This window comes from Anolis carolinensis, unplaced genomic scaffold (assembly GCF_035594765.1).
Source record: "Anolis carolinensis isolate JA03-04 unplaced genomic scaffold, rAnoCar3.1.pri scaffold_12, whole genome shotgun sequence".
NCBI classification, from domain to species: domain Eukaryota; kingdom Metazoa; phylum Chordata; class Lepidosauria; order Squamata; family Dactyloidae; genus Anolis; species Anolis carolinensis.
Window position 1 is genome coordinate 24,420,268 of NW_026943823.1, and position 25,742 is coordinate 24,446,009.

General features: G+C 44.4%; 2 protein-coding genes across 6 annotated transcripts in view; one reads left to right on the forward strand and one right to left on the reverse strand.

Annotated features, from left to right (window-relative positions):
• The window catches only part of cd99l2 (CD99 molecule like 2), a 41,605-nt gene extending 21,178 nt beyond the window's left edge, over positions 1-20,427 (forward strand). For both annotated transcript variants that reach the window (XM_062964064.1, XM_062964065.1), the window contains exons 4-11: positions 1,794-1,886; positions 2,322-2,402; positions 2,494-2,589; positions 5,184-5,249; positions 10,069-10,113; positions 10,307-10,426; positions 12,924-12,989; positions 14,610-20,427. In XM_062964064.1, coding sequence (XP_062820134.1) covers positions 1,794-1,886; positions 2,322-2,402; positions 2,494-2,589; positions 5,184-5,249; positions 10,069-10,113; positions 10,307-10,426; positions 12,924-12,989; positions 14,610-14,677 — 635 coding nt within the window. In that variant the 3' untranslated portion in view covers positions 14,678-20,427. The remainder of the gene's footprint in view (positions 1-1,793; positions 1,887-2,321; positions 2,403-2,493; positions 2,590-5,183; positions 5,250-10,068; positions 10,114-10,306; positions 10,427-12,923; positions 12,990-14,609) is intronic.
• mtmr1 (myotubularin related protein 1) overlaps positions 20,210-25,742 on the reverse strand; it is a 44,800-nt gene continuing 39,267 nt past the window's right edge. For all 4 annotated transcript variants that reach the window (XM_008117940.3, XM_003225565.4, XM_008117939.3 and 1 more), the window contains one exon: positions 20,210-24,874. In XM_008117940.3, the coding sequence (XP_008116147.2) occupies positions 24,716-24,874 (159 nt within the window). In that variant the 3' untranslated portion in view covers positions 20,210-24,715. The remainder of the gene's footprint in view (positions 24,875-25,742) is intronic.

Sequence of the window (25,742 nt, forward strand, 5' to 3'; positions counted from 1 at the left end):
TCAGGAGTTCAGGAGAGGACCTTTCCCATTCACTGCCTGCCTGCCTTCACCTCGTTCTGTGTTTCTCTTGGGCCAAGTTGGGGTCAGGGTGACCTGGCAGGCATGAAAGGAGGAGCAGAACGAATGGCCAAAGCCTTGTGTTGGCTGCTGCTCTCAAAGGGGAATGAGTGACGGAAGAGGGAAGGCGGTGGGAAGGAGGCATGGTTAGGCTCAGGTGGTCTCCTTCCCACCTCTCTTAGTTCAAGGAAAGCTATAGCAAGGAGCAACGGAGGACCCGTCAATGTGTCCGTGCACGCATGTAGTCTTCCGTGTGTGAAGTAATAAGAATAGTACGTCATAATACACTTTATTTATATTCCGCCCTTCTCCCCTAGGGGCGGGGCCTAAAGGCAGCAGAGCCTACCTTTCTAACTGGCAGGTAGGGGGAGAAAGGCTCTTCCTCCTCCTCTGTAATTTGGACTATTTTTCTAGTTTTTTATTGAAAGACATATTTTGGATGACTATGTCTTTTGTGGCCAAATTTGGTGTGATTTGGTTCAGTGGTTTTGTTGTTTACTCCATAGTAAAACGAACATTACATTTATATATACAGTAGAGTCTCACTTATCCAAGCTAAACAGGCCTGCAGAAGCTTGGATACGCGAATATCTTGGATAATGAGGAGGGATTAAGGAGAAGCCTATTAAACATCAAATTATGTTATGATTTTACAAATTAATCTCCAAAACATCATGTTATACAACAAATTTGACAGAAAAAGTAGTTCAATACGCAGTAATGTTATGTTGTAATTACTGCACTTATGAATTTAGCACCAAAATATCACGATAAATTGAAAACATTGACTACAAAAATGGCTTGGATTATCCAGAGGCTTGGATAAGCGAGGCTTGGATAAGTGAGACTCTACTGTATATATATAGATAGGCAAAGATTCGATGCCTTTACAATCATACACAAACATAGGCAAAAGCTTCTCCTTTTGTTTCCAGCTTCTGGCTCCCGGGAGGTGCTTTTTCTTTATTTTCAAGCCGAGGAGCCTGCGTTGTCACCTCCTTGTTGTGTGGCCAACAGGATTGCTTAGAGCGTTTCTTTGCTTTTTCCTGCTAAAGCGCTACCTATTTATCTACTCACATGTGCATGTTTTCAAACTATAATGTAATGATCCTTTGTTGTATTCATGCTTTGCCTGGAGACATAGCCCTGCCCGCATTCACATGAATAGTTATAACACTTTATTTATATTCTGCCCTTTTCCCCAGTGGGACTCAGAGCAGGTTACAGCATTTATATATACGTAGGCAAAGATTCAGTGCCTTTACAAGAATATACAATGACACACAAAAACAAACAAAGGCAAAGGCTTCTCCTTTCATTTCCGGCTTCTGGAGGCAATGCTCATCTCTGGTTCCGGGGATGTACTTTTCCTTCATTTTCAAGCCAAGGATTATCATCTCCTGGTCATCTGGCTGGCAAGATTGCTTGGAGCGTCTCTTTGCTTTTCCCACCAAAGTGGTACCTATTTATCTACTCACACTTGCAGTTTTCAAACTGCTAGGCTGGCAGGAGCTAGGACTGACAGACAGGAGCTCACCCTGTCCCGTGGATTGTGGAAAAAGGTGCCTTACATTAGCCTAGCCTCCTTCATAGGGTTGTTGTGTGATTCAGATGAGATAAGCTTGGTGTGTAGTGTCCTGAATGCCTTGCAGGAAAGGCCAAAAGCACACAGAGTCAACACAAACTCCACAACCCAGTAGCAACGTATTTTAAATGCGCATTTGCTTTCTGGACAGGTGACTTTGACTTGCCCGACCCCTTTGACACCCCGCCGGAGAGGACAACAAAACCAGCAAAGGCAACCACCGGGCCTTATCCACGGAAACCAGGTAGAGAATTCTGGAAAATTGAAATTTCCACCACCTTTTAGCGATTTTATGCTCTTTGGAAAGGCAGGACCTTGTTAGAAGTCGTAACCTTTTGGGAACGTGGCATTTATGCAAGGCAGTTAGGTTTCAGTTTGTTAAACTGATGTACCCAGATATCTCTTTGTTAGGGACAATCCCACAATTGGGACAATCTCAGGCTGATCTACAACAGTATCTTGATAGAGGACAACGCTGAATCAAGGAACGGAAACCTTCCCTGTTGCCTTCATCCCTGAGGCCATGTCCTTGTTTACTTGATCCACAGAGTTCTGAAAGTCCAGGTGACCCTTGTTGTGGTTTCCAAAAACCGTAGAAACTGAGATAGTTCCATCTAATTGTTCTCCATAGCTTTTGATTGAAGGGTTAACCTTCCTTTTGATGTTCTCTTGTCTTCAGAGGATGGCCGCTGGAACGTGCTGCATACCACCACCACCAAGCAGCCGAAAACCACCAAGCCCCCTCCAAAGAAGACCCCAGGTAAAGGCACGGCTCCATAGGGTTACGTGAGGAAGCGGGACCCTCACATGTTAAAGGATTTCCCCCCAATAACCTACATTCTCTTTTATAGCCAAAGATCCCATGGACTTTGACCTGTCTGATGCCTTGGATGACCAAAATGATGGGAGAGATGGTGGGATGCCCAATGTCAATCCTGGTGGCAGAGGTATGTGGAGACATCTAAGGATGGTTGCATTGTGTTGTCGAAGGCTTTCATGGCTGGCATCACTTGGTTGCTGTGAGTTTTCCGGGCTGTGTGGCCATGTACCAGAAGCATTCTCTCCTGACGTTTCGCCCACATTTATTTATTATTTATTTTATTTATTTCCAACATTTATATCCCGCCCTTCTCACCCGAAGGGACTCAGGGCGGCGTACAAAATTGGCAACAATTCCATTTATGGCAGGCATCCTCAGAGGTCGTGAGGTCTGTTGGAAACTAGGCGAGTGGGGTTTATATATATACTAGCTTGATGCCCGGGTTATTTGCAAAGAGCCTTGTTTGTTTCTGGATGTTAGGTAATATCAGTTTGGTATCACCCGCAAAGCCTACCAGTATTCCCAGTTGGCCATGTTGGGTCTGTGTGCCAAGTTTGGTCCAGATCCGTTCCTTGCTGGGTTGAGTGTTCTCTGAATATGGGTGAACTATGACTCTCTAGTGCCAAGATCAATCACCCCGAGTTGGCAGAGTTGGGTCTGTGTGCCAAGTTTGGTTCAAATCCGTCATTTGTGGGGTTCAGAGGGTTCTTGGAATACAGATGAACTATGACTCCCAGAGTTAAAGTTCAATCACCTCCCAAGTCCACCAGTATTCCTAGTTGGCCATGTTGAATTTGTGTGCCAGAAACAGCATCAGATGGATTCAGTGTTCTCTGAATATGGGTGAACTATAACTCCTGGTATATGATCTTCAGCCTAGATTTTAAATTTTGTCAAGAATTCAATTTTATAATGGTTTTTATTAATGTTGAAGTTTTTAGCCTAGATTTTAAATTTGGCAATGATTGAGTTTTTATAGGAGTTTTATTAATTGTGAAGTATATAACCTCTCGGATTTCATCTGGATGTACGGGACTGGGTGCCCTTGATATGAGCTGATCATTGACCGTAATAAAAGTTTACATACTTACATACTATAACTCCTGGATGTCAAGGTCAATCACCCCCAAACCCCACCAGTATGCAAATTTGGCCATGTTGGGTCTGTGTGGTAAGTTAGTCCCAGGTCCATCGTTGGTGGAGTTCAGAGTGCTCTTAGATTGCAGGTGAACTATACATTCCAGTCCCTACAACTCCTATAAATCATGGTGAGTTCTCCCCAAACCTCTCTCTCTAGTATTTTCAGTTCCTGATCTTTTCCTCTGTTTGCTGCGTGCCACAGAAAAGAATAAGAAAGGGTTAAGGGAGAGGCAGTGGGCGGGGTCATGCAAATGGAGAAAGAAAGGAACACTGGGACGTGCTCACTGTAACCTGCAGTGTCCTGGGAGGGAGTGACTTGGAGACTCTGCAGCACTGGGAAAGGGTTAAGGGAGAGGCAGTGGGCGGAGTCATGCAAATGGATTGAGAAATCAACACTGGTATGTGCTCACTGTAACCTGCAATGTCCTGGGTGGGAGTGACTTGGTGGCTCCTCAGCACTGGGAACTAGAGCCTAAACTATAGTTTATGGAGGTCGGAGGCTGTCTATGTGAACTAACATCCATGCCACATACACACAGACAGATTTTCAGTTTTATTATGTGTATAGATATAGATAGGTGGATTAATGTCCAAGGTAGGAGAAAGAACTGTGTGTGTGTATGTATATATATACATATATATATACACAATATAATTTACAATAATATATAACAATTATAACATATTGTATATATATATAATATTCATAATATTATATTGTAATACGATATAATACTAATAATACAATATAATAATATTAATTATATATTATATTTTACATGTAACGTTACTAATAATATTACAATATATTGATACAGTACAATATAGTAATTTATTACCAGTATTGTACTATGCTAATAATATAATATTGTATGTAAATTTAATTTGTAAGCCGCTCTGAGTCCCCTTCGGGGTGAGAAGGGTGGCATATAAATGTAGCAAATAATAAATTAATAAACTCTCATCTGTTTGGGGGCAAGTGTGAATGTTGCCATTGACCACCTTGATTAGCATTGAATGGCCTTGCAGATTCAAAGCCTGGCTGCTTCCTGCCTGGGGAAATCCTTTGTTGGGTAGTGTTAGCTGGACACAAAGGACAAGAGGGATCCTCACACCTCTGCGGGAGTCTACCATATACTGTGCAGCTGTGGACAAGTCTACCGAGGGAACACTAAATGACCAAGGTTCTTCCGGCATCTCTTCTGCTCCATATTCGTGTTTTTTTTAGAATAATGGCAGTCCCACCTTGTAGTCCAACCTCATAGAAAGCATTGCCCAAGATCCTGCATCCAAGTATCCTTCTGCAATACCACGAAGTAACTCATACTAGCCATGGCAAGTGGAACAGGGATCCTATCCAAAGCTGCTTTTCTAAAGAGCTGGGTTTGTGTAACTTCTGCTTCTGCCTACAAACTAAAAACCGATGTGCCTTTTCCTATCCATGCCTAACTGGTACCAGCTTGTGTGTGGATCTTGCAAACACTGTCCTTTTGCTTACTGTTGGCAAATAGGAAATGAATGTGTTTTGGATATCGGTGTTACGGACCCGTTTGAGTTATTCCTTTCCTTTGAACATTTCAGAACTTTCAGACTCTGACTTGGCCGATATCCTTGACGAAGGAGGTTACAAACCGGACAAGAAGAAAGGTAGGCTCTCTCTGGATGCTTTAATGTCCTTCTTCAGATATCGCACTAATTTTCCAGTTTTCATCTTTTCAAGGATGCCCTGTTTTGTCCCTACGGTTCCTCCAGATTAGCTTTACTTTTTTTTTTTTTTTTTTTAGAAAAAAAGCTTCCATTGGTGCCAGTTCATGAGTAACAGGTCCTGTTGATTTGAGTGGGGGGGTCCATATGATACAGAAGGGAAGCAACAAACAACGGTGGCACATGAAAGGCAGCATGCCACTTGCAGGGTGGGATCCCATGAAGGGGCTGAACCTGGCAGGCAAGCCATGCGTTTTGCTCCTGAGCAGTAGAGTTGTGCAATCCGAGTAAACTGCGAGCCATTTCGTGTCCTGGCTTTCAGTGTGTGGCCTAATCTGTGTTTTGGGAGCCTCCCAAGTTCGGGAGGGCAGATATCTGTTTTTCTATCAGCCCATTATTGAGGAGGGTCTTCCTAGGCTTCCCTTCCTGTCATTTTAGGCATTGAAGCTGTTGGTTCCTACTCTAGAAAAGAGGTGCTCAGCTGCAGGCAAGCTCGCATGCTTTAAGGAGGCTTCTTGCCTGTTTCTACTCTAGAGAGTGGCAGACACACATGTTAAGGAGGCTTCTTGCCTGTTTCTACCCTAGAAGAGAGGCGTTCAGCTGCAGGTAAGTACGTGCTTTAAGGAGGCGTTTTACCTGTTTCTACTCTAGAGGAGTGGCATGCAGCTACGGGCAAGTGCCGATGCTTTAAGGAGGCGTTTTACCTGTTTCTACTCTAGAGGAGTGGCATGCAGCTACGGGCAATGCCCATGCTTTAAGGAGGCTTATTACCTGTTTCTACTCTAGAGGAGTGGTGTTTGACTGCAGGCAGGCATGCATGTTAAGGAGGCTTCTTGTCTGTTTCTACTCTAGAGGAGAGCCGCTCAGCTGCAGGTAAGTACGTGCTTTCAGGAGGCTTATTACCTGTTTCTACTCTAGAGGAGTGGTGCTTGACTACCCTAATGAGTGGTAGCTTTACCTACAAGTGAAGTTGGAGCTTTTTGTGAATCACACCTCTGCTCTGAGCCCTGCCTAGATGAAAATCCACTGCTAAAACCTTCCTACAAGGTGGGACGTCCGGACACATTTTTTTCCCCATCTGCTTTCCCCCAAAGCTTAAGATGGAAAGGGAAAGATGGGAACTGAACGTTTTAGACAACATGCTTTCCACCTTTAATGGGCCTTTTTTGTGTCAGGAGCGACTTGAGAAACTGCAAGTTGCTTCTGGTATGAGAGAATTGGCTGTCTGCAAGGACATTACCCAGGGAACATTGCCCAGATATTTGACGTTTTGCTATCTTTGTGGGAGGCTTCTCTCATGTCCCCACATGGAGCTGGAGCTGACAGAGGGAGCTCATCCTCTCCTGGGTTGGATTCAAACAGGCAGGCAACCTTATGGTCAGCAGTCCGGCTTGCACAAGGATTTAGCCCACAGTGCCACTGGGGGCTCCATAAAACATATTTCGGATGGCTTGGCCGTAGGAAGAGTTTCCATTTGGAAGGCTGTGGGTGTGTTTTTGTGTCAAATGCTGCCTGTGTTGCAAGGTGTGGATGAGGCAAAGGGCAAGAAGGGGGGAGGGGGCTTCTGTGTCCGTCATGTGTCGCTCTCCTGACACCTCCTCGGAGCCCCGCCAGTCCCGCCTGTTCCGCGCAGAGCTTTGCCTGGATGTGGAGGCCCCGAGAGCCCAATGCCTCCGCTTCAAAGGCTCCACAGCAGCCGCGTTGCGCTTTTAATGCCGAGCCCTCGTGGGCTTCCCCGTTCCCTCCATCAAAACGGTGAGCGGAGATGTGGGTTGTGCGAAGAACAATTACGAAACGCTGCTAGAGAATAACCCAGTCCCGTATTCATAAGGCGGGTGAGTCACTTTCCCCGGGGCTTCGATTATGTCAAAGACATCTTGTGTGGACTTTGTTGCTCCAACTTCATTTCTGGCGGAGGTTCTAACAGATGGACGAGTGAGTGGGCACGAATGGGAATCCCTCGGGGAGGAAACGCCCCGTCTTTTCACAGCTTTTGCATCACATTTGAACCTTGTGTTTTGCTAGAATCGGAAACCAGCATTGTCTGTGAAGCAGTTGCTCTTTGAAGGGCTCAGATGGCTGGGATTCAAGTAATCTCGGTATTCTCTGGAGCGGCGCCTTAAAGCATGCGCACTTGCCTGCAGCCGAGCGCTTCTTCTCTAGAGTAGAAATAGGCAAGAAGCCTCCTTAAAGCATGCATGTTTGCCTGCAGCCGAGCACCTCTCCTCTAGCATAGAAACAGGCAAGAAGCCTCCTTAAAGCACGCATGCTTGCCTGCAGCTGAGCGCCTCTCTTCTAACGTAGAAACAGGCAAGAAGCCTCCTTAAAGCACGTGCATTTGCCTGCAGCTGAGCGCCTCTCTTCTAACGTAGAAACAGGCAAGAAGCCTCCTTAAAGCACGTGCATTTGTCCGCAGCCGAGCGCCTCTCCTCTAGAGTAGAAACAGGTAAGAAGCGTCCTTGAAGCACGCATGCTTGCCTTCAGCCGAGTGCCTCTCCTCTAGAGTAGGAACAGGTAAGAAGTCCCCTTGAAGCACGCATGCTTACCCGCAGCTGAGCACCTCTCCTCTAGAGTAGAAACAGGCAAGAAGCCTCCTTAAAGCACGCACATTTGCCTGCAGCCGAGCGCCTCTCCTCTAGAGTAGAAACAGGTAAGAAGCGTCCTTGAAGCACACATGCTTGCCCACAGCTGAGCGCCTCTCCTCTAGAGTAGAAACAGGCAAGAAGCCTCCTTAAAGCACGCACATTTGCCTGCAGCCGAGCGCCTCTCCTCTAGAGTAGAAACAGGTAAGAAGCGTCCTTGAAGCACGCATGCTTGCCCACAGCTGAGCGCCTCTCCTCTAGAGTAGAAACAGGCAAGAAGCCTCCTTAAAGCACGCATGCTTGCCTTCAGCCGAGCGCCTCAATTTGATGCCACTTTCACTGCCGCAGCTCAATGCTATGGAATAATGGGAGCTGTAGTTTTACACTCCTTCTCTGCCAAGGAGTGCTGATGGTTCGCCAAACTCCAAATCCCAGGATTCCGTAGCATTGAGCTGTGGCAGTGAAAGTGGTATCAAACTAAATTAATTCTACAGTGTAGATCAGAGGTTCCCAACCTTTTTTTCACCAGGGATCAATTGATCAAGGACCACTTGACCAGGGACCACTCCAACATAAGTACCAAAAGGGTTACGAATCAGTTCATGGTCAGCTTTAGATTCGGTTTGGTTATTTGGGGTGCTGATTCAGACAATTGCATTGGATAGACCACATCAGCTCTGGTACAGAACGTCTACCATCCAGTATTTGCCATCTGCTTGCCCACAGAAAACCATATTTAATAATCTAGAGCTGATGTGGTCTATTTAATGCAATTTTTTGAATCAGCATCCCAAATAACCCCAGAACAGGACTAAAAACAAAGACACCAAGAAAAAAAATTTTTTTTTTTTGGTTGGGTGTGTTTTACTGTTTGTAGTAGTAACAGTGAGGCCGCGCACCATATGCGGACCACAGGTAGCGAACCACTGGTGTAGATATACACCTAAAAGGGCACATGTTCTCCATGGATGGAGACTTGGAGCTCTTTAAACCTTAATGTGGTAGTAACTGGCACGGATAAGGCCCTTGTGAGGGCTGCTATTTGTTGGGGACTACCTGGATCTTATCCCTGCTTGGGATCCACCGATGATCTCTCCACAAAGGAGCCTTTCCTTGAGCGCAGCCGGAGTCGAGTGGAGGGAAGAGAGGGAGGAGGAGAGCGGCCGGCTGTCGGCTTCTGCTGCAGAGCGCAGAAATGTGCAGACAAAGCCTCCTTCCTTCTCTGCAAACCGCACCCACCTCTCGACTGCGCACAGCGCTAAATTTATAATCAATCTCATTTATTGCTCAATGCAGTGCTAGCGAGGCAGCAGCTGGTTAATTAATACGGGGCTCGCCGAGTGCTAGATTGCGTGCGCGCGCACGAGAGCGGCTGCAGTGTCGGAGCACGAACCCTGCATACCACTTCCTTCATCAACGTGTTGGAAGATAATTAACATTGCCCCAGGATTTCGGCACCCCTCTTCTCCTGGGAATTGGTTTTGGGGAGGAAGGCAGGAACCGGGGAGCGGGGCCGGGGCTTTCGGCAGGCACAATCCATTCGCTCGGTGTGTCCTTGTCTCCGGCGCCAAGGTGCACATCAGTATGATTTCCATGGAGGCAAACGTGGCACATACCTTGAAGTCGGGGTTGGGATTTCTTCTTACAGGAAATATCTTTGAGCAGCAGAGCCTGGCAGGCGTTGGGCGCTCAGCTCGTAGGCCTTTCTCCTACAGCACTTCTCGCCAAGGTGCACATCAGCCGCCTCTTGGCAGCATGATTTCAATGGATGCAAACACGGCGCATGCCTTGAAGTCGGGGTCAGGATTTCTTCTGAGCTTTTGCAGGAAAGATCTTTGAGCATCGGGGCCTGGCAGGCGTTGGGCGCTCAGCTCGTAGGCCTTTCTCCCACAGCACTTTTAGCCAAGGTGCACATCAGCCGCCTCTTGGCCACATGATTTCCATGGAGGCAAATGCAGCGCATGTACCTATTGTGCCAACCTCCCACTCTGTGGGTTTGATCTGATTGGGATTCCTGCCCTTGCGTCCAGTTCTTCCTTCTCTAGTTCATTTGCCCTTCGCCTTCGCCTCCAGCTCTGAATGCAATCTGGGAGCTGTCATCTCAACCTACATTTCCAAGTGGTAAAAGATGAGTTTACTATCTGAGAAAAGGCTAAATCCATTTTGTTGTTGTTTTCTAGGAGGAAGTGGTGTCAGCGGTGGAGGCGAGAGCAACTATGATGACGGTAAGAGAACATTCCCCTGGCTCTTATAGCTTATGTCCAACTTCAGACAACTTATGTCAAACTCTATACCTGACTGGAAAACACAATCTGCCATTCTCCAGATACTAAATGGCAGTTCCCATCAGGTCTCTTTGTTCTGTTTCCGATTCTGTTTGTGCCAGAAGCCAATGTTTCTCGTCCTGGGCGTTTGCAGGTGCGCTCGTGGAGACGGGGACGATTGCCGGCATTGTGAGCGGCCTGGCCATGGCCCTGATTGGCGCCGTGAGCAGCTACATCTCCTACCAGCAAAAGAAGTTCTGCTTCAGCATACAGCGTAAGTGTCCCCAAGGCCCGATACTAGGCATGGGCCAAAAACAGTTATTATAAAAGCAATACAGTTATAAACAGATCATTAAAACATCAGTTATACAAACATCATTTATAAATTGCACAAGTCTAAATCATAGTCCGGGGTCCATTATCAGTCACATAAATCATTATTGCTATGTTTGCTGCTCGAGTGCCTTGACCCACAGCCATGTTCTGAGTTTTCTCCCCAAAGGATAAAGGAGTTTTTTCCTGAAAAGATAAAAGACGAGGGGCCACCACTGAGAAGGCCCTGTCTCTCGTCCCACCCATCGCACTTCCGAGAGTGGCGGGATCGAGAGCGGGGCCTCTCCAGATGATCTCAACCTGCGAGGTGGATCATAGATGGAGATACATTCGGACAAGTAAGCTGGGCCGGAACCATTCAGGGTTTTATAGGCTAATGCCAGCACTTTGAATTGTGCTCTGTAGCAAACTGGCAGCCAGCAAACTTGGCGTAGCAAGGGAGCTGCATACAGGGAGCAACCTGGCTGCCGCCAGTTGAACTAATTGAAGCTTCCGAACAGTCTATTCGGGATCTAATAAGGGTGTGGACCACCGTGGCCAAGTCAGGCTTCCCAAGGTACGGGCTGGCACAAGTTCAGTTCAGCTGGCACAAGTGTTTAACCCAGTGTGCTACCGCGCAAAGACTTTATTGCCAAAGTAGAAGCTGCTGAACTTGCTGACTGAAAGATCGATGGTTCAAATCTGGTGAGTGGGGTGAGCTCTCACTGTTAGCCCCAGCTTCTGCCAACCTAGTGGTTTGAAAACATGCAAATGTGAGTAGATCAACAGGTACCTCTCCGGCGCTTCTTGCAGTCATGCCAGTGGCCACATGACCTTGGAGGTGTCTATGGACAACGCCGGCTATTTGGCTTAGAAATGGAGGTGAGCCCCAACCGCCAGAGTCGGGCATCTCCAGGGGCCGCATTTTGTTCATGACTTGATGCCTTGAGTCGGGGAGGCCTTTGTGTTGTTCAGCCATAGCTTTGTGTGCCTTGCTTGCACACTTTCTGGGTGAATCCTTGTCCGGGGGCACCGTAATGCAAAGTGCCGGATCCAAAGCGTCTCCCCGTCCCTGCGCTTGCTCTTCTGCCTCTGAACGGCTATTTTCACAGGAGCGTCTTAAGCAAAGACACTCGAGGATATTGAAGTCGGGAGGGTAATGAATGTGACGAAACCAAACGCTCCCCACGCTGTTTGTTTACCCCATTTGTTTAGATTTTAGTTTGATGAAAAGGTGGCCGCGAGACAAGGCCAACAACTTTGAGAAAGATGGGAGGAAATAAAAGTTAATTGCAAAGAAGGATTAATTTAAGTCACCAGGCACGGCCTGCTGGGATAATGTCGGGCCTTGGATGCAAAGCATGGCGGAGGCTGGCAAGGCGTTTGCAGGCGCTGGAGCGGCTTTTATGGAACGTGAAGCTGCGCTCGATGTTCTCCTGGCAAAGCACACGGTTTTGGGGAGGAGGCCCCGTCACGCCGAGCGGCGGCTTCAGGCGAGACGGCTCTTCTGTGCCTTTTTACACTTGATGGCTGCTCACTCAAGTGTCCACTTGGACAAACAAGGAAAGAGGCTATTTACTAGTGGTGTGCATTCGTACAGAATTGCTGTTCGTTTTGTGTAGTTTCATTCGTGTCGTCTCATTTTCGTATTCATATCCTGCTAACGAAAATGGGCCGCCTATACGACACAAATTTTCATCTGGCTTACAAAAAAACCCCAAAATTTTCAGACCATTGGCTGCGATGGGAGAGATTCCGAGGGTTTTGGACTAGAGGGGTGAAAATTGCCACACACCGAGGGCATTTTGATATTGGATGTAATTGGGAGGCACTACTCTCCCGGACCCAGTCTCCGTTTAGGGTGCCAGAATAACTACTCTTCTTAATATTAATATAAATATGATTGTCAAGACCCATTGATCCACATCGGATGTAATTGGGTGGCACTACTCTCCCGGACCCAGTCTCAGCTTAGAATAATTACTGTGGGGGTTGGGAATCCAAAGCACCTAGAGAGCTGAGGTTTGCCCATGCCTGTCTTAGAGTAATGAGTGCTGGAAGGTGTAATGGAGCGATCTACCTGATGTCAGATCCTCCTTCAGTCACCATGTTAACTTATCTGGAATCGATGGCACCGGCAACGTCCAGCCATGGGAATTCTTCATAATTGATGTGACCATCTATAGCTTGGATATATTTTTTAAAAACCCCAAAGCAGACCTTGATTTTTCCAATTTAGTAGACCATTGCACGTCAAGGTACCTGGATTTATCGTGTGTTCCCCTGAACCAAACCCAAGCAGATACCAATAGTCCTGTGTATAGTGTCACCTTCTAAAGTCATCCTTCTTGTATTCGAATTAAGTGGTAACTTAACAATCCTTGTCGCCATCCCTTTGGCATCCGATAATTCAGTTTGTGATGAGACTGACCGCCTTTGCCGCTCTCTGCTCTTTTCAGAGGGCCTGAACGCAGAGTACGTGAAAGGAGAGAACATGGAAGCTGTTGTGACTGAAGAACCTCAAGGTGAGATGTCTTCTCTACCAGAAGGGCTCTAAGCCAGTTGGGTTGCTGTGAGTCTTTCGGGCTGTCTGGGCATGTTCCAGAAGCATTCTCCCCTGAAGTTTCGCCCACATCTATGGCAGGCATCCTCAGAGGTTGTGAGGTCAGTTGGAAACTATAGCCATATTCCAGAAGCATTCTCTCCTGATGTTTCGCCCACATCTATGGCAGGCATCCTCAGAGGTTGTGAGGTCTGTTGGAAACTAGACAAGTGGGGTTTATGTATCTGTGGAAGGTCCACAGTGGCCCTGATGGTTTCCTGTCTGGAATTTCTCTGTCTTCAGAGTGTTGTTCTTTATTTACCGTATATACTCGAGTATAAGCCAACCCGAATATAAGCCAAGGCACCTAATTTTACCGCAAAAACCTGGGAAAACATTGACTCAAGTATAAGCAGAGAGTGGTAAATTTCAGAAATAAAAATAGATACTAATAAAATTACATTAATTGAGGCATCGGCAGGTTAAATATTTTTGAATATTTACATAAAACTAATTTAAGATAAAACTGTCCAACTCTGGTTAAATCATTAGTCTCATCTTCTTCAATGTAAATTATGCTTATGTATCCTTTTAATAATAAAGTAAAATAATAAACATATTAATACTAATAAATACAGTAAAATAATAAATGTAAAAATAGAGTAAAATAATAAATGTAACAATAATCATATCGGAGTGAAATAATAAATGTATTATTAATAATAAAAATAGAGTAAAATAAATGTAATAGTAACAGTATTAATAGAGTAAAATAATAAATATAACAATAATCATATCGGAGTGAAATAATAAATGTATTAATAATAATAAAAATAGAGTAAAATAAATGTAATAGTAACAATATTAATAGAGTAAAATAATAAATGTAATAATGATAATAAATAGAGTAAAATAACAAATGTAATAATAATAATAGAGTAAAATAATGAATGTAGTAATAATAATAGAATAAAATAATAAATGAAATACCACCAATACTAATAAAGAAAAATAATAAATGTACCATATATACTCGAGTATAAGCCGACTCAAATATAAGCCAACCAGGACCCTCACCCGAGTATAAGCCGAGGGAAGCTTTTTCAGTCCTAAAAAAGCGCTGAAAAACTCGGCTTATACTCGAGTATATATGGTACTGTCCTGATTTTAGAGTTTTTAAAATACTGGTAGCCAGATCTTGTTCATTTTGATGGTTTCCTCCTTTGTGTTGAGATTGTCCATATGTTTCCAGACAGGAAACAATCAGGGCCAGCTAACACCTCCCAACAAAGGAAGCATCCAGGCTTTGAATCTGCAAGGCCATTCAATGCTAATTGCAACATTCACACTTAACCTCCAACAGACAAAGAGTCCTTTCTTTCTCCCACGCTGGACATCATTCCACAGATATACAAACTCCACTCGCCTGGTTTCCAACAGACCTCACAACCTATAGATGTGGGTAAAATGTCAGGAGGAAATGCTGCTGGAACATGGCCAGACAGCCCGGAAAACTCACAGCAACCCAGATCACATTTACTTTGTGTTTGTAATGTTTTCCTGAGTTTCTCGTGGAGTCAACCCCAACTTCTTCTCTCTTTAGTGAAGTATTCTGTCCTAGAACCACAGACTGCGGAAGCGCCTCCGCCGCCAGAAAACGCAAAAGTCTGAATCCCGAGTTTGGGCTGGAAAGGAAGCGGGCAAAGGCAAACACAAACAACGTACACACACACACACACACACGTGCTTCTCACATGCTTGTAATTTCGCTTTTTACCAACGTTTTTATTTGGATCCAAAGCTATTTAATGTGCGTTCTTCTGAGGACAGGCTTCTTCTTGTGGTAGACGGTAGGCTGGTTGGAATGTTCTTTGGGTTTTTACTTGATTTTATGTGGAAGAGTTGTAGGTTTACATTTGACATGGTCACGTAGGAGTTTTTGTCAGGTTGAATACAAAAAAAAAAAAGCAAGCCAAGGTGCTTCAGAGTGGTGGTGTTTCATAGTAGAGGTAGAGACTTTCATGAACGAGGACGAACAAGGCAGCGGAGGTAGGGACGACAGGTGTGAGAACTTACAAAGTGCCTGTAAATGAACAATCCAAAGCAAACCATTTGTAACACCTTTGTAAGATGACTTTCGGCCAGATTTCCGCCATCGACGGTGAAGCTCACCGGGGTCCCGAGGGTGGAGTTGGCCCTGTTGAGGAGCGGCACCTCCAGATATGCAAGTGCCTGAGCGGTGGTCTTCGTCTGATAGAGACCCCAAGCGACCATGCAACTAGGCTTCCCTACAAGCTGTAGCATCCCACCTGGATTTGGCTCCTGTGCAGGTAGTCCTTGTGCAGGCAAGGTGTCCTTCAAAAGATCTGGAGATGTTTCGCAGGATTAGGATCAACCCAGAAAGGCAAGCTTCCACCCTGGGCTCTTCCATAGGTACGGACAGGTAGCATCCACCCCAGATTGGGTTCTCTGTCACTCCAGGTTCCAGAGCATGCTACAGGGCTCGCATTTCAGGGATTGCAAGTCCAATATTACTCCAATGGCTCAACGGTGGCAGTTGCTGAAAAATTACCATAGACCTCTAAATTCCTTTGAGTAAACCCAGTACAGATTTATTTATTTACAGTATTTATATTCCGCCCTTCTTTCTTGCCCCGAAGGCGACTCAGGGCGGATCACAATGCACATAGACATGGCAAACATTCAGTGCGATTAGACATACGACGTATAGACAGACACAGAGGCAATTTAACATTCTTGAGCTTCTGGCTTCATGAAAGTATGCTTGATTCCGGCCACTTCACCGTCCATTGGTGACGCCACGTCCTTTCCACACGCTGCTGGAAGTTTTTATGCTGTTGTAAATTAGTTAAATTAGCCTCCCCACATCAAACGGTACCTAATTTTTCTACTCAACAGATGCAACTGTCTTCAAGCTGCATAGGTCAACAGCAAGCTAGGCTATTTAATGGTCGGAAGCTCAATCCGACCCGGGCTGGCTTCGAACTCATGATCTCTCGGTCAGTAGTGATTTGTTGCAGGTGGCTACTAACCAGCTGCGCTGCAGCCCGGCCCAGATATAAACCATTTTCCCTGGGAGGCAAGGTACAAAACACAAAGCAACACAATGCTTGATACATCAAATGTATGGTAGTCCTTTTCCAATTTGTAGTCGTGTGGTTCACAAAGCCAAAACTCAGAACCAGAATAATTACTTCTGGTTGCAATTTGTCCATTTTCCAAGCACTGTTAGGCCTGCAACGGGCGCACACATGTTGCCACCAGCCCTGAGAAAATGACTTATTTCTGGTCTAGCCAATGGATGTTCAGTTGAGGGACTCTCCGATTTCTGAATGTTTTATGAATGTCCAAGCGCCTAGTCATTTCTCCATTGCTCTCTGACCGATAGAAACCCTATTTGTTATTTGCGTCTTGCTGTTTTTTTCCCTAAAGCTGTGCTAAGAAAATAAGATTTCCAAAACCATCTTTAGTCCTCTTTACTTGGTTCAAATTTTTCTCTTTTTATTATGTGTATAGATGTTGTATATGTTCAATAGATGAATGAGGTTGTGCAACACATCCTAGAAATATATTTGGCAATAATAGACATACTCTTAAGACAAACAGAAACATTTAGTCTGAAGGAGAATATTAGCGTTTCTTTACTGATTACTAGAACTACATGGACAAAGTAGCAAGAACTAAAGATTGTTTTGGAAATCTTATTTTTATTTGCACCCTTCTCTTAGCTATTCGACATAGATATCTGTGCCTGACTGATTTTTCCCTAGCGCTGCCATATCTAAAAGAATGCATTAGGAAGAACCTTACGTTGAACCAAACTGTTGATAGTTTCGACTTTCGACAGGAGTGCTTCAGCATATTTTTACGTTTCCGTGAGCCTGGAGTTCCAGCAAGCCACTGAACCAAGGAGTAACAGAGAGCAAAATCTGGGCCGTGGTCATCTTTGCCGTGAGCTCTGTCTCATTTTCGTGGTTCTCAACCTGTGGGTCTCCAGATGTTTATGGACTTCAACTTCCAGAAATCCTAACAGCTGGTAAACTGGCTGGGACTTCTGGGAGTTGTAGGCCAAAAACATCTGAGGACCCACAAGTTGAGAATCACTGCTGTAGTGCTATGTTTTAGCACTATCACCATGTGCGAAGAGGCCATATTGGTGAACTTATGGGAAGTACAAGTGTGTTCTCCCTCTTAAGAGCAGACACACCTTTATCCGTAGCATGTATTACAAGGCAGTGATAGAATGTGCAGGGGCAATATCTTTCCAGAAATGTGGGGCCTTACTTCTAGGTGAACAGGAATCTGGAGTTGCTCCGTTCGCGAGGAGGCACCTGCGAGTGCCGTTGCGCACGAGCCTCACCTGAACGCTGCCCGCGATTCGAGCTCAACCAAGAGTTAGAAGTAGAACCAGGTGGGGACCTTTTTACTCTGGGATACTAGCCCTTCCAGATATGTGAGGCCTTACTTCTAGGTGAACAGGAATCTGGAGATGTCGCTGCTCCGTTCACGCAGAGGCGCCTGCAAGTGCCGTTGTGCACGAGCCTCACCTGAACGCTGCCCGCGATTCGAGCTCGACCGAGGGTTAGGAGCAGAACCAGGTGGGACCTTTTTACTCTGGGATGTCATCCTTTCCAGAGATGTGAGGCCTTACATCTAGGTGAACAGGAATCTGGAGAGGTCGCATGGAGGCGCCTGCGAGTGCCGTTGCGCACGAGCCTCACTCAAACGCTGCCCGGGATTCGAGCCCAACTGAGGGTTAGGAGCAGAACCAGGTGAGACCTTTTTACTCTGGGATCCCGGCCTTATGTACGCTTCGAGGCGAGCCCCGCTGACTTTCCGGTGGCGCTTGCTTCCCTGTAAAAACGCTTAACCCCTTTAGCCTAGATGTCCGACGACAGCTGTGCAAATTCCTTCTGCTCTGTTTTTGTTTCCTAACTTGGCATTTCGAAGCCTTTTGAATGTATTTTCGGCGTTTGCTCGCCACAAAAAAAAAGGCTCCTTTTTCTGCGTGTGTCCAGAGTCCCTTGTTCTACTTGTGGCTCCCATGGGATGAAAACAGGGGAGAGATCATCACAGAAGGAATGTGGCTTACTTGCTTATTGTAGGGTTGTAGGCTTTCCACGTCCGAGCTTGCCTTTGGAAATACTACTGAGGATGTCTGGGGCAAGGCTGTGGTTTGCAAAGTTTGCAGAGCACAAAATAAAAAAAAAACAAAACACGTCCGACGATCACAGAATACCACGCAGCTGAACTTAACATGACGACATACTTCAAACTACTGTAGCATATCTCCTTTTTTTAAAAGAAATTTTGAGCAAAGTACATTAACCCGTAGAGTAGCGTAAGTAGTGCATCTTTAGGTATGAATAATAAGTGTTTCGATGACGCTAGTACTTGCACTAGGAGTCATTTTCTCAGATAGATGAGATACGAATCCTCGGTTTGTTTTTTGCCAATGATGAGAAATGTTTCTGTACATGTAACTTGTCCATTTTGTTGTACCTCTATTTCTACTGCAGTTGTCCTGCCGCTGATCCGAATCTCGACAATACATTCTGAGTGTTTAAAAAAAATAACCCCACTAACCACTTAGGACATTTGAAATGTGTATGTATGGCAGATCATTTTTTGTAAACGAAACGAACAAAACAGTAGTTCCATGAAGGAAAAAAAAATATTCCAGGTTTTTCTTTTCATGATGTGCAAGTAGATGATCCTTTATGCTACTTCCTCCTTCCCCAAAGCTTTTTTTATATGGATTTGGTAAATGGTTATGCCTTAATGTACATTTTAGGTAGGACAATACAAATTCAGAGTATAGGAAGAAACACCCAACAGAAGGGAAGGAGGCACGTGTGGGAAGGCCGCATGAGGAGCGCAGGGTGGAAACTTGCTTTGCTGTATTAGAATCCCCTTTTGTCTTCCACGTGTTTTGTTAGAAATTGTGGGAGCTAATGTCCAAAACACTTGGAGGGCCAAGGTTTGCCCATGCCTGCTCTAATCATGAAAGGGTGGAAATTTGTCATCACCATCTAGAACCAACCGTTATTGAAGGCTTTCATGGCCGGAAATACTGGGTTGCTGTGAGTTTTCTGGGCTTGTTCCATTCTCTCCTGACATTTCGCCCACATCTATGGCAGGCATCCTCAGAGGTTGTGAGGCCTGTCGGAAACTAAGTGGGGTTTATAGTATCTGTGGAATGATGTCCTGGGTGGGAGAAATAACTCTTCTCTGTCAATCTTGATTAGCATTGCATAGCCTTGCAGCTTCAAAGCCTGGCTGCTTCCTGCCTGGGGAAATCCTTTGTTGGGATGTGCTAGCTGGCCCTGATTGTTTCCTGTCTGGAATTCCCCTGTTTTCTGAGTGTTGTTCCAGACTGCAGGAAAAATGAGAGCAAGGCTATTGCGTTCCTCACTCTTTTCTAATAGAGCGAAGCCAGGGGTTCAGCCTGGGACCTCTTGCATGCCGAGCATGTGCGTTTCCTTCCCTTTGTACACACAACCAACAATGTATCTGACTTTCCCTGTGGGTTCCTTTATAGCCGCAAAACCCTGTAGTACGACACCTCTGGATGGGATCCGTTTCTGCTTTTGTACTGTTTTTTAATATTCGTAATCAAAACAGTGTGCTGAAAAAAAAATCAATATAAATACCGTAGTTTGTCGCATAATAGTCGCAGGCCCTTCTCTCAAAATGGGGGAAAGTGCGACTATTGCGTGATGAAACCCGGTAAGCGCCAAGAGATGCTCCAGAATAGGTCAAGCGACACGCGTTTAAAGTCTTCCATCAGGCCAAAGATGTATATACGACCCTTTCCTGTGCCCTGGATTTATATGCAACATGCATCCTTGCAACTAAAGAAAAGAAGGCCAATTAGAGGAAAGGGAAAGTGGTTTTCTGTGTTTTGTACAATTATGAGAATACTGTTAACTTGCTTACAAGCTGGCTTGGTTTATACCTTCTCTTTTTTAGTCACATGTATCTTCTCAAACAGCAAGCTGCCCTTCTTCCCTTAGAATATCGTCACCGATGGATGAGTTGCCGTTGTGTGGATGAGTTGGGGCTCATCTGAGATCAGTGCATCTCTGTGCTAGGTCAAAAAGGGAATCAAAGCAAACAAAAAAGAAGGGAAACAAAGGAGGAAAATGCAAGAGAAATCAGACAGCAAGTGAAGAGAGTAGGTTGTGTCTAAAAGGTGCCAAGCTTTTTATTTAAGCAATACATACATACCTTTGGCTAATACAGAAATGATTTGTCCCAGGTGAAAAGCTAGCATGATGTTACGAAAAGGCAGGCTCATTTTGCTAAAGTGCATATAAGAATTATGGGGGAGGGATTTCCTCACTTGATTGCTGAACTACAAAACTGGAAAATAATAAATGAAAGACTGACTTGTACAAGGAGGCTGCGTGTGTTTGCATGTGCTCTGCGTGTGTTTGTATGTGCTCTTGGGGTGCCAGTGGGAGACCACCGAGGTAAGAAGGTTTCCCTTGTGATGGCAGGCGGGAGGGGCCCAAATCTGGCAGACTAAGCCGCTTTTTAACATTTTTAACACCTCATTTCCCAAGTAAGGCAAAAATAATAACTAATTAAGATTATGGCTGTTGTTGTATTCCTTCGGGTCATTTCAGACTTGGGGTGATCCTGTCACAGAGTTTTCTTGTCAAGCTTTATTCCGAGGTCTTGGTCTTCCTCTGAGGCTTTTTGTTTATTTCGTATCAAAAGCATTGTATAAATTAGTATAGAACTGGTCATAATAGGAGCACAAGCGGCTAAATATTTTCTGACGAAAAACGGGCAACAGCGACAGCATTGTCTGTATCCTCAAACAATTCTTCTGTACACGAGGCAGGACACTACAGACAAGCATAAAGATGCGGAGTTGTTCGTTCTGCTCCACAGTCACACAAAGTGGAGGATTCTTCTAGGTCATGCCATTTGCCCAGGTTGTTCATTGACCGGCCCTCTCCGCTTCTGAGTGTCTTCAGGGACTTCCAAGTTGCCCATTCTTGGTTTGCTCCTGGAGGAATGAAGTGTTTCCTATATGTTAGTGTTCGATCTAAGGTGACACCAAGATATTTAGGATGGGAACAGCTCTTGGCCTTCCCAGGTAACTTTCAATTTCCTATTGGTTTCACGGTTCTGCAGGTCGAAAGCACACTCTTGTGTCTTGGCAGGGTTAGGCGTCAGGTAGTTTCCTTTGTCATAGCTGGAGAGATCCTTCAAGGCATTCGTAAGTTGGATTTCGACTGTTTCAAAGTCTTTTGCTTGTGTTGTTAGGCCAAGGTCATCCATCAGCATACACAAAGCTCTTTGTGAGGGGTGGCTCTGGATGATCCTTAGTAAAGATGTTAAACAAGCTTGGTGCAAGAACGCTGCCTTGGGGTAAACCGTTCTTTTGCCTCTTCCTCCGTCTACTTTTCCTACCTTGAAACTCCACATAGAAGCTGCAGTTTTCCAGGAGGTCTGTATAGCTAAAATCTTACCTCAATGGCACAAAGTGTAATGACACTCACAGAGGTTACATGACGATTGGACATTAGTGAACTGCAACCCCCCGCAACCGAATACAGTAGAGTCTCACTTATCCAACACTCACTTATCCAACATTCTGGATTATCCAACGCATTTTTGTAGTCAATTTTTCAAACATCGTGATATTTTGGTGCTAAAATCGTAAATACAGTAATTACTACATAGTATTACTGTGTATTGAACTACTTTTTCTGTCAAATTTGTTGTATAACATGATGTTTTGGTGCTTAATTTGTAAAATCATAACCTAATTTAATGTTTAATAGGCTTATCCTTAATCCCTCCTTATTATCCAACATATTCACTTATCCAATGTTCTGCCGGCCCGTTTATGTTGGATAAGTGAGACTCTACTGTATGTGAACAAACAAGAAATGCGTGGCTCTAATGCACAATGAGAACCTGCACATGTTAACATTCAACAACATTTCACTTGCAACCTCGTAATGACTTCTCCGTCGGACCAAAATGCCCAACTGCTTCTATAGAGGAATATTTAAACTCACAAATCTGTGTTTCCAATGTGAACCTACTAAGGATTCTTTCCAGGGAAGAGAAACAAAGCAAGAGATTTCCCCCCAACCTTCTAGGTACTTGTCATTTTTTTTCTTTTACTACCTATTCATCTCTAAGCAACATTATGCACACTCTTTGAGAAGCCAACATCTGAATACCTAGAAATAATGAGATGCAGTTGCAGTGACCTAATGCTTAAGGAAAGGGTGGCCTATTTGCTGTGCTGTGGGCATTTTAGAGATATATGAGTGTCTTTGGCTATGTTCCCCATAAGATTAGCTGAGGAAAAGTGTGGCCTGGCCAGGAAAGGACAGGCTCCCCTTCCAATTTAGCTATGGCTATATGCACAGATGTCTATTATATACAGCAAAAAGGAAAAAAGGAAAAGTATGGTATATATTGTATTTTAAAGTAAGTTATAGTTCTATATTTCCTCAAGTGATATAATCACATATATTATGACTGTAATATCAATTTATATATTCCAACTGTACAGATAAGTACATATTTCAATGTCCAATTTTAACAAATATAATCTTGATAGTGTTCTCAAGTGATAGGCTAGATCTCACCTGCTTCTTATAATGGGATAAAAAAATACTTAAGTCTTTACAGAACTACTACTGAATGCTTGCAACTTGAGGTAGAATACTACATGTAAGGATCCTCCGAGGACATGTAAGTTCTTTTTGTTGTGAATCCTGATATTTATATACTATATTAGATATTATTGGGGTGTATTATACATGTCTATTTTTAGAATGGTTTGTATTATTTCTAGTATGATTTGTATTATTTTGACTCAATTTACATTTAATTCTATGAAAAGAAATAAGACAGCAGAGCAGCAAACAGGGGGAACTCCAGGATTACCTGAAGAAGGTCTACCTGAAGAAGGTCACCGAAACTGGATGCATACCCGCGAGACCAGTCGTTACTACTGACATGGAACTTTGTTGCTATTGACATGGAACTTTGATTTACTTTAAATGAGTTACTATTGACATGGAACTTTGATTTACTTTGAATGATCGAATTTGAAGAAGAGTACTACAAACCTTGAGAACACTATCAAGATTATATTTGTTAAAATTGGACATTGAAATATGTACTTACCTCTACAGTTGGAATATATAAATTGATATTACAGTCATAATATATGTGATTATATCACTTGAGGAAATATAGAACTATAACTTACTTTAAAGTACAATATATACCATACTTTTCCTTTTTTCCTTTTTGCTTCCCCTTCCAATTTAAGCAATGCTTCTACAAATAGGATCAAACATGGTGTCAAATCCCTGCAAAACGTGTGCATAGGTATTGAAAGCACATCTTGGAATCCAAAGGTTTTATTCTTACCTTTAGAACTGTTTTCCTTCCCTTATAGAATACCTTTCAATTGCGGCATTCAAGAGGCACAGGTTAGCTGTACAGCTCTAGGCAATGGAAACCAGTCTCGTTCCCAAGCGCAAAAATGGCGAGCGGTGAAAGAAAACATTGCATCAGTAAAATCTGGGCACAAAGTTTAAAACTGATCAAAGGGAAAATAGCAAAGATAGTTCTGAACACTGGAAGACGGGTTTTTTTAAAAGCAAAGGGGAAATACCAAGAGGGAGTGAGGCTTCTAATGTGCACCGCAAAAATAGATTGCCAAAACATTTCCCAAATCGGAAAATACACAATAGTACATACAGCAGCAATAGGAATCAGAACAATAATTGTCTCCTTTAGAACAAAATGTATGAAACGGTCATTACAAAACCACAACAGCCTTTAATGTCTCAAGAAACCCAGTTATGACTGTTTTGTCTAAAAAACCTTTTCACCTGTCGTCATCATAACTACAACTGAACACGTTCTGCAAAATTTGTAAAATGAGTGTGTTCTGTACACACTGGTTAATACTGGGCTTGCATAGACATGTATGCAATCATGACGACAGAGGGACACCTGGATTTTTGTTAACCTGATATATTAAAGGGAAATCCTTGCACTTCACACATTTAGTGAAATGCGGGGCTAAAACTTTGTACAGATTAGAGATGCGACTTGAGTCAACTCAGCATCTCAACTCAAGAACGACAGCAAACCTGAAGTAGTATTGATCAGTAATTTAGGTTTCAACACTTATTTTCCAAAGATCCAAAGATTGGGTATCTCACAGTTGGCAAAATCCTGTTCGATACTCAATGGCATATTTATTCAAAATAGGTATTCAAAATATACAAATGCCTATACTGTTACAAAATTAAATCCATTCTCAAAGTGCATTCGATCCTCTACACCGGTTCAGAGAAACGTAATATCTGATGTAGCTTTTTCTTGGATCAAGTAAGTACCCAGGAAACCAAATTGGTTCCCTTTCCAGAAATCGGGGTCCTCCTGCACTGCCTTCGCCCGGTTTGTCACAGGTTGCTTATAACAAAGTCAACTGGAAATTCAGTTAAGACATCTCAAAAAACCAAAAAAGACACTGAAGACATTCTAGCAACCGTCACGGCTACGAAACCACAGGCACATCGACACGTTTGGCCTGGACGCGACGGACACTTGGGAAGGGAAGTGCCGCCCCGTAATGCGCAAGGAGTGCGCTCTGCCCGGCAGGCATGTACCTGGCTCTTCAGCCCCGCGTCAGACGGAGGTGTGCACCGGAGTGGCCGCCGGGGAGGAGCCGCGGTCGGAGGAGGAGGAGATGGAGCGCGTGGAGGCTTCTCGTTGCAGGTCTTCCACCCGCTTCTGCAGCTCCGCCCGGATGGCCAGCAGCTCCTTCAGATTCTGGTGAATCGGCATCTACGTGGGGGAATTAACACAGCTTGAAATGCATGAGAAAACACTTAGGCGTGGTGGGCAAACTTTGGTCCCCCAGGAGTTTTGGACTTCAACTCCCAGCATTCCTAACAGCCTCAGGCCCCTTTCTTTTCCCCCTCAGCCGCTTAAGCAGAAAAGGAAAAGGAAAGGGCCTGAGGCTTATAGGAATGCTGGAAGTCCAAAGTACCTGGTGCAATGCAACAATGGCAGCAAATACTACAATTGAATTAACCAAAGGCAATCTAAGTTGCGCCTGGAAAAGTTTGGCACAACGGCAGAGGACCTTTCTTGGCAGGCAGTTGAAGCCTACACACTGAGTAGGTACACTGCCTGGATTGAATGCCACCCATCTGTTCATTGTCTGGGTCTTAAGCAGTGGAATTAAATATTGTGCTCTGAGTACAAGGTATATAATAATAATAATAATAATAATAATAATAATAATAATAATAATAATAATGGACTTCCGAATCCGGACTGACAGAGTTCTGGAACACAACACACCAGACATCACACTTGTGGAAAAGAAAAAGGTTTGGATCATTGATGTCGCCATCCCAGGTGACAGTCGCATTGACGAAAAACAACAGGAAAAACTCAGCCGCTCTCAGGACCTCAAGATTTAAAAGCAATTTGAAACATGTCCAATGCCCTGGAGCGGTATAGTTGGTACTATATCTGAAACAAATATCAATTTTGTGTTTCCATCCGAGTCCCCTCTCCAGGATCTTATTATACCTATGCAAGTATTCCCAAGCATTTCGGACAAGGGATAGTCAACCTTACTAACTCTTTACTCTTTGGCAAGCAAACCCCGGTGGCGCAGTGGGTTAAGCTGCTGAACTTGCTG